Genomic DNA, 11,052 nt, shown 5'->3' on the forward strand with positions numbered 1-11,052 from the left:
GACGCTGTACTTGGAGATTAATGGTTACAATTAATGTTTAAAGAGTAACTAAACCCTAAACCAACTTTTTTAGTTAATGATCTATAAGAATGGGGCTTTATTAGAGCTGTTCATTGATTCGAGTAACTTTTTTGACATTTGATTATAAAGTGTTTTAATTCTACAATATATGGTGTAAAAACGTCTGAGTGCTGCCCTCTTCAGGTTGAACGGTGGCTACTGCAGTTGATTTTTCCTATTGGATGTTGCGGTGGCAAGTGACGTAAACAGTTTCCAGCTCACCACGCCCCTTGCTACGAGCTACCACGCCCTTGGCAGTATAAAACCATCTTGTTCCGTCAAAATCACTGTAGTGAGTCAGGAGTTGGAATTGCGAGTATTGAAAACGATCATGATAGACTATTATAGCATCTATTTAGCATTTCAATTATATAGTTATTTAGATCTTCAAGATTTATCTGTATTTAGCACAGTGGTCAGGATGGTACGTAGGTGTTTTGCTGGTTGTGACAGCACTGCTGGACTGCATAGTTTTCCAGCAGACTTTAAAATAAGGCGCCAGTGATTGCATGCACTTGGCCTGGAAGACCGTGAGTTCCCGCCTAGAGCTGGAGTGTGCAAACTGCATTTTACACGGGATTGCTTCTCAAACGCAATGGAGGTGGAAATGGGCTTCTCCACACAGCTCGTGCTGAGTAAAGACCGCAGTTTGACCCAATTGCTAGAATTGATATGAACAGACACCTCGACACCCTCCACTTCAGGTGAAGGTAGGTGAGAAAAGTCCTCTACTTCAAATGATCGCTCTGTTGCAAAGCTACTTGCGTCATTACAGTCACTCTCCATTTTAGCGTCTCTGACAGCAGCTGTCAATCAATTCGGCACTGCGGGTCTCGTTCACACCACTCTCGCTCAGCCCCGCCCTCGGTTCGTCCCCTCGTCCCCTCTATCTCCGCTCTATCTCCGTTCGTCCCCTCTATCTGCCCACTTTTCAGCATTTTTTCAAATATTGTCAGTGGGTGGAGTCAGGCTCTGACCAGGAGTTTAGTTACCCTTTAGCTTAGTTCCCGAAAATTATAATCCACATGTAAAACTATGTGCAGCACATTTTGCTGAGGACAGCAATCTTCCTCAATCTCAGTTAAATGCCGGATTCGCACAAAGATTATTCCTGAAAGATGGAGCAGTTCCCTCTTTGTCTGGAGAAGGCGTTGTTTATGGGTCACAACCAATAAGTGTATTTTATTATTTAAGTTGGTGCGTTTAACAGTTTCTGTAACTTATTACACAAAGGGCAACGCTGTTTAGCTTTGTTAATTAGATGTTAGGGCTGTGCAAAAAAATCTAATGCGATTTTCATGCGCATCTCGTCAGTGATTATAATTACATCTCCAGCAGTTTTCAAAACAAATCCTGCCCACTTGCTTCTCAAAACTAGCCCAGTCGCATTTCAAGGAGGGCAGCGTGGGCTCAGCTGCTGTCGAATCACAACATAGGAACCGCTGGCACAATCAGAACTCATTACGTATTTCTGAAGGAGGGACTTAATAGAACAAGGAAGACATCATCCCGTTTTTATGACAGTGAAAACAGCGGTGTACAGATAGGTGAATTATGTGAAAAATACTGTTTTTTTTACACGCGAAACATGAACACATGTTATATTGCACACTGTAAACACAATCAAAGCTTCAAAAAAGCGCGTAAAAAGGGACCTTTAAGGTTGGGGAAGTTGTGGCTTAGTGGTATGTCACGTCGCTTTCACTTTAAGTAAATATATACATGCATAATAAATACACACAGCACACACATATATATATATATATATATATATATATATATATATATATATATATATATATATATATATATATATATATTACGTAAACAACAACAACTTTTATTTTGAATGAACGATTAATTGTTTGACAGCACTGGTTTGAATATGAGTGTGGAATATCCTGCTTTCACTCATCTCTGCTATTATTAGCGCCACCTAGCGTCAGTGAACCATTACTGATGAGATTCACTTCACTACATTTTTTAAGTGATGTGATCAAAGTGAAAGTGATGTGAAATAAAGCCAAGGATGGTGACCGATACTCAGAATTTGTGTTCTGCATTTATATGGCGTTATTTTTTAGTCAAAAGTTATGAGCGTGTAAGACATGCTCACGAGCACATTATGTTATGTCACATGCACAAAAATGAACCTTCAGCTGGCATGATAAAAGTACTCGCGCACAAATTCAACAACCGAGAGGTGTAAAAGTAGCTGCAAGCGAGCGCCTGGCATACTCTCATAGGTTAACTCTGCTTGTAAAGAGGAATCCTGCTCGTGCACAGCGGGCTTCTGTGTCTGGCGATCAGCATCACAAGTGTTGACTAAGGCGTTAGCTACAGAACGAATAGGCTAGCTTGTTGCCCAAAGACTTTTATACGTGCAGAGACATTTTATGTATATTAGAAGACTCATTCTAATTCATTCCCACTCTTCTTCGGTGGTAACTTAACCCAACTTAACCCAACTCTGTGCTTCCTGTAATGAGAGCTGTCAATCAAGGTACAAGGATGTCCGTGTGTGAAAGTGACCAATCATAAGAGGGTAAGTGCCCTCCTTGGTTTCCGCCCCCAAATTGTCAAAAGTCATGTAGACTCGAGGGAGCAGAAATCAGCTGAGCGAGCAGAAATCCACTGCGCGAGCAAAACAGTACTCCATGAGCAGGAGCCCGCTGCACAAGCAGAGTTAACCTATGAGAGTATGCCAGGCGCTCGATCACAGCTACATGTACACCTCTTGGTTGTTGAATTTATGCGTGAGTATTTTTAACATGCAAGCTGAAGGTTCATTTTTTGCGCTTGTGAAATAACAATGTGCTCGTGAGCATGTCTTACACGCTCTTAACCTTTGACTAAAAAATAACGGCATACATTTAACCCATCCAAAGTGCACACACACACACGCACACAGTTGGAATGGTTTTTATTCTGTACAAACTGTATAACTCCACACACCTGGAGCAGTGGACAGCCATTTATGCTGCAGCACCCGAGGAGCAGTTGTAGGTTCAGAGCCTCGTAACGGTTTGAGTTAAAAATCTTTGTTTGTGTTCTACTGAAGATACAAAGTCACCTACATCTTGGATGCCCAGGGGATAACAGAAAAACATAAATTTTTGGGGTGAACTATCCCTTTAATTCAGCTTGCCACAATTTAAGACCTTAAAGTGACTTAAATCTGAGCAGAAAGTCTTAAATTCATAAATTTGTGTCATTAAATAATGCATGCATTGTTTATGCATTGTTTTCCCATACAAATATCGGTAACACTTTAGAATAATGATCCATTAGTTAATGTCAGTTAATTCATTAATTAACGAACAAACAATGAACACAACATTTATTATTGTATTTATTCATCTTTTTTAATGTTAGTTAATGAAAATACAGTTATTCATTGTTCGTTCATTCTTATTCACAGTACATTAATTAATGTTAACAAGCACAACTTTTTATTTAAATAATGCATTATTAAATGTTGAAATTAACATCAACTAAGATTAATAAATGCTGTAGAAGGATTGTTCTTGCTTAGATCATGTTAACTAAAGTAGTTAACTAGCATTGACTAATGGACCATTATTCTTATGTGTTACCCAAACGTCCTTAAATCAAGATGCATTTACTTTATATTCAAATGTAAAATTAAGTCTTGAGAAAAATGAGCAAAATTAAAACAAGAATTAACATCTGTCAATAGGATATAAAACCAGTGTCCATTTTATTTAAGTGTACATTTGGTTCTTGTTTTAAGCGTAAACTTAAAAAGTTTTGTAATAATAATAATAATAATCATAATAATAATAATAATAGTAATAATAATAATCATAATATATAATTTTAACATACATTCATAATTTTTTTATATATTAATTTAACATACATTCACATATAATATATATATATGATTTTTATTAGTTAGATTTTTATTAATAATTAATAATAATTTATAATCATAAATAATTAAGTAAAAAAAATTATAACATCATTTTAAATTTAGTTTTAATTTAAATGTAGATGACAGTAGAATTGGAAATTTGAGATTATATTTTCCTGCTCCTGAAATACATTTTGAAAAATAATTTGGTTTATGAATGTTGAAACTAAATTTATTTAAATAAATAAATAAATAAATAAATGTAAAAAAAATCTGAAGATCATGTGACACTGAAGACTGGAGTAATAATGCTGAAAATACACACACACACACACACACACACACACACACGAGCTGAATTAAATTAGTTTAATCTGTAGAAACATTAAACATACCAACCTATATCCATGTTTTATATGTATTATCAGCGGTCTCCTTATCATCCGTGTTGTTTTACTGTATACAACTGCAATCAATGTGGTCTTTACTCAGAGGCGGATCTCTGTACGAGCAGGCCATTACTACATCTAGTAGTAGGAGAAGTGTTCAAAACCATTGTGTATTTGGTTTATTCTACTATATGGTGAATTAAGATCAATCTTTCTACTTTCAGTGTAAAAAATGACTCCGTAGCCTTGAAATCATCAATGCTCTTGGAGAAACCTAATACTTTCAAATGCTTTCTGACAGGTGTGATTTTTGATGTGCAAAAACATATTCAAGTATAGGAAAACCACTAAATGCATTACAATGCATTATTCACAGGTACCAAATGATCTAACATGCAATTTGTATAGAAAATATATCTGATCCACATGAGGTCTTGTAAGCTAATAGCGCAGCAATGGATATTTTTAAGGTGGATGCCGCCCTCTAGTGTCTGTCTAGAAGCAGTACAACAGTAGAGCGTCTATTGTAGAAGCCTTGTTACTTTTACTAAAGCACACTTTACCATAATTTATTTTTAATTATTACTGTATATCACTGAAAAACAAAAAAAAAAACAAGTCAAGTTCAAAATAAGCTCCAGGATGTTTTGATAGCCATATTCTTTCTTTGGATATTTATAAATTGCATTTGCTGGTATTTCAGACATTTCTGTCATTTTACAGCGGATAACTTTGTTCATTTACTGATATTCACATTTATAAGTGCATTTTATTTATTAATATATTTTTGGTGTCAAATTTTGAACATTTTTTATTTATTTTTTTGAAGTTAGTCTCACCAAGGCTGCATTTATTTGATGAATACAATAGAAACTGTAATATTGTGACATATTATTAATATTTAAAATATCTGTAATTTATTCCTGTGGTCACATTACACATTACTCCAGTCTTCAGTGTCGCATGAACCTTCATTGTGATATTATGATTTGGTCCTTGGTTATTATTGGCATTCTATTATTGATAATGTTTTTTTGCTACTTAATATGTTTGTATTAAAATATATGTTAATAACAACATAGATTTCTGACTAATCATGTCACACTGAAGACATCAACTCAGCCTTGGTGAGCATAAGAAACTTATTTCAAAGAAACTTTCATCTGGGTTGTTCATTTAAATTAACTTAAATGATGCACTGGGAAAAAAATGAAATAATCAAATTTAGCTATAATGCACAGATACGTACGTATTGCATGAAATAAATAAAAACAGCAACCAAATGTCAAAAGTGAAAAATCTTTAATCAATTTTTGTTACATTTATAAAAGTGCAATATAAACCATGCAGCTATGATTACGAAAGAAAAACAGTACATCAGTCAGAACTATAAAAGATTTAGATGAGAAGCCAATGATCAAATGTTCTTCTCCATGGCCAGAATCGTGGCTCTAGTCATCCAGATCATCCACTTGGGAGACTCAGACTGAGTATGAACCAGGACCAGTTTAAAACCCAGCCTAAAGTACAACGCCACGGCTGCTTTCTGTGTAGACGAGGTGGAAAGTTTGATTTTTGTGAAACGGCGTTCCCTACAGAAGTCTTCAGCTGTTTTAGCCAGCTGTAAACCGAGACCAGAACGGCGACAGCTGGATGAAACAATCATCCTGTAAAGCTCTCCATACTTTTGTCCTTTTTCACTTTTACCTTCCACAGCCACCATCCCCAAAACCTGAGGCCGGCCGTGTATCTCAGCCTCAGCAACCCAGAAGCAGTTATCTGGATTACTGAGGTAGTAACCCGGGACGTCCCGCATGTCCGTGTTCAGTCTCGCCCGGACGTAGCCGTTGTAGAACTCAAAGCAGCAGAAGTACACAAGGCCGATCCAGGCTCCTCCAGACACCAGGGCCAGAACGACAGACTGTCCACCCATCACATATGCACCGATGTAAAAGAAAAGGCTTACAGTGATGTGCATCGGACGGGTCATGGCATAAATGAATGCAGGATTGATGTGCTCCATTAATCCCTCCCGGAAAACAGTTTCCACAGTCTCCCGGTCGGAGGGCTGATACCGCCGGATCACAGCATGCACTGGTGGATTGTAAAGAGGAATACAAATAGAAATGGATAGGGGAAAATCATTAAAATAGAAAATTATTGAAAACAAAATAAACTGTAATCTACACACATTATTGTATATAATGTATATGGCCATCACAATAATGTATCTTTTATATATACTGTACCACTTCTGAACAACATCAAAATATCATGCATGTGAGTAAATAATCAAAGAATTTAAACTTTTTGGTGAAACTACAAAGCATAAATTACAATGTTTGCATGTGTCAGTGAAAGTCTACATACAGTGGGGATCGAAAGTTTGGGCACCCCTTGCAGAATCTGTGAAAATATGAGTAATTTTCAAAAAATAAGAGAGATCATACTAAATGGATGTTATTTTTTTTATTTAGTACTGTCCTGAGTAAGATATTGTACATAAAAGATATTAACATTTAGTCCACAAGACAAAAGAATTGCTGAAATTATTAAAATAACCCCACTCAAAAGTTTGTGAACCCTTGGTTCTTAGTACTGTGTTCTGTTTCCTGATGATCCTCGACTGTCTTTCTGTTTTGTGATGGTTGTGCATGAGTCCCTTGTTTGTTCTGAACAGTTAAACTGAGCAGCGTTCTTCAGAAAAATCTTTAAGCTCCTGCAGATTCTTCAGTTTTCCAGCATCTTTGCATATTTGAACCCTTTCCAGCAGTGACTGTATGATTTTGAGATGCATCTTATCACACTGAGGACATTTGAGGGACTCAAACACAACTATTAAAAAAGATTCAAACATTCACTGATGCTCCAGAAGGACACAAGATGCATTAAGAGCTGGGGGGTGAAAACTTTTGAACACGATGAAGATGGCCAAATTTTTCTTATTTTGTTGAAATATAATTGTTTTCCATTTAGTTCTGCCCTTCGTAAGCAACAGAAGATACTTGTATGTTTCCCGGTACACAAATTAAGTACAATTTACCTTGATCTTCAAATTCCAAAAGTTTTCACCCCCCAGCTCTTAATGCATCTTGTTTCCTTCTGGAGCATCAGTGAATGTTTGAACCTTTTTTAATAGTTGTGTTTGAGTCCCTTAAATCTCCTCAGTCTGAAAAGATGCATGTCAAAATCATAAAGTCACTGCTGGAAAGGGTTCAAATATGCAAAGATGCTGGAAAACTGAAGAATCTGCAGGAGCTTAAAGATTTTTCTGAAGAACGCTGCTCAGTTTAACTGTTCAGAACAAACAAGGGACTCATGCACAACCATCACAAAACAGAAAGACAGTCGAGGATCATCAGGTAACAGAACACAGTATTAAGAACCAAGGGTTCCCAAACTTTTGAGTGGGGTTATTTTAATAATTTCAGCAATTATTTTGTCTTGTGGACTAAATGTTAATATCTTTTAAGTACAATATCTTACTCAGGACAGTACTAAATAAAAAATAACATGCATTTAGTATGATCTCTCTTATTTTTTGAAAATTACTCATATTTTCACAGATTCTGCAAGGGGTGCCCAAACTTTCGATCCCCACTATAGATAGATAGAGAGAGAGAGAGAGAGAGAGAGAGAGAGAGAGAGAGAAATGTTAGCTACTTACTATTTGATTTGGTCATTAGTATCCTTTATTTCCAGTCAATGGTCTGTTCGTGTCTGCAGTGCACTGTTGGTCGATCACATGATGCGTGTGTTAAATCACGTTACCAGCGGTTCAAAGGTCACAGGGACATTCTCGAATCAGAGCGGAGATTTTACTCACTTCAATTTGAGTTCACAGTTTCCTAAACGTATACAGAAATGTCCTGAACATAGATAAAGACTGGTTTGAATTAGTGCTGTCAAAAGACATATCGCGATTAATAGCGTACAAAATAAAAGTTTTAATTTGTTTGTATAATATGTGTGTGTGTGTGTTCTGTGTATTATGTATAGCCTATGTAAATACACACACATACAGTAGATACATTTTCAAAATATTTACATGTATTAACATTCATATAAATTATATTATAAATAAATATATTTAATATATAAACATATAATATAAAACATATGTTTAATATATAATATATAAACATAACCTGTTTTAAGGTTGGGGAAGTCGTGGCCTAGTGGTTTGTCACGTCACTTTCACTTTAAGTAAATATATAAATGCATAATAAATATACACAGCACACATACATATTATGTAAACAACAACAACTTTTATTTTGAATGAACGATTAATTGTTTGACAGCACTGGTTTGAATATGATTGTGGAACGTCCAGCTTTCACTGATCTCTGCTATTATTAGCGCCACCTAGCGTCAGTGAACCGTTAAAAAGTGAAAAGTGAAAGTGACATTCAGCCAAGGATGGTGACCAGTGGTGGAGGAAGTACTTAAGTTTAGTACTTAAGTAAAAGTACAACTACCCTGCAAAATATATACTTAAGTAAAAGTATAATTACTACATCAACATCTTACTTAAGTAAAAGTCATAAGTACATACTTTTAAATTTACTTTAAAGTATATTTTAGAAAAAGTACAATCAGTTGTCTCAATGTCTGGGCTGTTCAATTGTAACAATCACAAACAATATCTATTGTGTACTGGAAAGAGTTGTTGTGCAGTACTGACACTGTAAAAATCTGGTTATTTACTTATTACTCATTAAGTAATAATTAGGCTAAGCCAATTATGACGTACAATTTATTTTATTATGACATACAATTTATTTTATTTTTACTATACTATTAAGAGCAGTAAAAAAAAAAAAAAAAACTCAAAAGTACACAGGTGGGTGTTATTCTGAACACTTTAATCAAATTTGTATGACCAGTTTATTCTGCACAATATTATTCTGCTCAATATTACATTTATTTCTGTATTTTTGATCAAATAAATGCAGGCTTGATGAGCAGAAGAAACTTCTGTCAAAAACATTAAAAATAGTAATGTGTCCAAACTTTTGGCCTGTACTGTATATATATATATATATATATATATATATATATATATATATATATATATATATATATATATATATATATATATATAATATCATGATATTGACGAAAAACAACTGTCATAGTTCAAAATTGTTCAAAATCGAATCAAACCAAGATATAGTTTTGCCTGCATGCTTACTTGTGAATGTCAACTAAATACCCAATGTTGTATGGTAAAGAAGCTAGGAGCCGACCCCGTATAAATAGTTTGAACATTTTTTCATCGAGTCAAAACAAACAGCTATTTTAGCCAACTACGAATGTACAGAAAACTGTGCATTTTTACTTTCTCAAAAAAAAAAACTCATTCTGTATGATGTATAAACGTTTTGAAAATTGGGGACATGGGTTATGTCCTCATAAGTCACCCTCTCCTTGTAATACCTGTGTCATACCCATGTCATTATACAGAGTTGTGTCCTGATATGTCACAAAAACAAGAGCACACACACACACACACACACCTGGAGCAGTGGGCAGCCATTTATGCTGCGGCACCCGGGGTTGTGGGTTCAGAGCCTTGCAACGGTTTGACTTAAAAATCTTTGTTTGTGTTCTACTGAAGAAACAAAGTCACCTACATCTTGGATGCCCTGGGGGTAAACAGATAAACATCAATTTTTGGGAGTGAACTATCCCTTTAATTCAGCTTTAAAATGACTTAAATCTGAGCAGAAAGTCTTAAATTCATAAAGTTGTGGCATGCATTGCTTAAAAATTATCTTCCAGTCATTTTTATTTGTTTTCCCATACAAATATCTAAATGTCCTTAAATCAATATCCATTTACTTTATATTCAAATGTAAAATTAAGTCTTGAGAAAATGAGCAAAATTAAAACAAGAATTAACATCTGTCAAATAGGATACAAAAGCGCTGTCCCTTTTATTTAAGTGTAGATATTTGTTCTTGTTTTAAGCGAAACTCAAAAAGCATTGTGAAGCTCTGGTGAATGTATGAAGAATCTTTATTTGAACTGGAAAACAAGACAACAACACTAAGGAAGAGCTTCACCTTTCTGCAGTCTGATCATAGAAGTTTATTTTATTTCATTTTATTTTATTTTATTACTTAAATGTACCTTAATAAACCCTGCAAACCCTGTAAATATGAATATTTAACTTGAAAGAAACATGAATTTTATGTTTTTAGACATGTCTTGGCAACACCATGTTATTCTCCGAAGTATGATGGAGTATCATGAATATATATGGTGATTTAATTAGTTATGGTTTTGATTGGTTTGTGGTTATGATTTTCATATTCATGTATGTTTTCAAAGGATGTGAGGGTCCTACCATGATACATGTTCATACAAACATAAGGTAATATCATGGTACCATATTTACCACCATATTATTATTATTTTAAATTTTTTTGGTATTAGTACCGTACATTATTGCAATACTATGCTTATTAGGGTATAAAGTCCAGTTTTGCAGCAAATTATATGTACACATTTATTGGTATTGTTTATTTTTTCCATTTATTCACTGTCAAAAAAAAAAAAAAAAAAAAAAGAAACAGGCAAGACAACTGTTTGGTTTACAGTTCAGAATATTTTAAATAAAACTAAAAACAAAGTATAAAATGAACATATAGGCTACGTAAACATAAATGTAAAAATTAAATAAGAAAATAATAGTTCGCATAAATTTGAAAAGCTTTA

The 11,052-nt window shown here is 34.5% G+C and overlaps 1 protein-coding gene across 1 annotated transcript; it reads right to left on the reverse strand.

The window, feature by feature from the left end:
* Positions 1 to 5,611: 5,611 nt before the first annotated feature.
* On the reverse strand, positions 5,612 to 8,100 carry LOC113078346 (probable N-acetyltransferase camello). Its single transcript, XM_026250670.1, has 2 exons — positions 7,994 to 8,100; positions 5,612 to 6,420 (listed from the first exon to the last, which is right to left on the reverse strand). Exons 1-2 carry the CDS (start codon positions 8,007 to 8,009, stop codon positions 5,744 to 5,746), a joined length of 693 nt encoding a protein of 230 aa, XP_026106455.1. The 5' UTR covers positions 8,010 to 8,100; the 3' UTR covers positions 5,612 to 5,743.
* Positions 8,101 to 11,052: the final 2,952 nt, after the last annotated feature.

The sequence above is a fragment of the Carassius auratus genome, unplaced genomic scaffold (assembly GCF_003368295.1).
Source record: "Carassius auratus strain Wakin unplaced genomic scaffold, ASM336829v1 scaf_tig00025400, whole genome shotgun sequence".
NCBI classification, from domain to species: domain Eukaryota; kingdom Metazoa; phylum Chordata; class Actinopteri; order Cypriniformes; family Cyprinidae; genus Carassius; species Carassius auratus.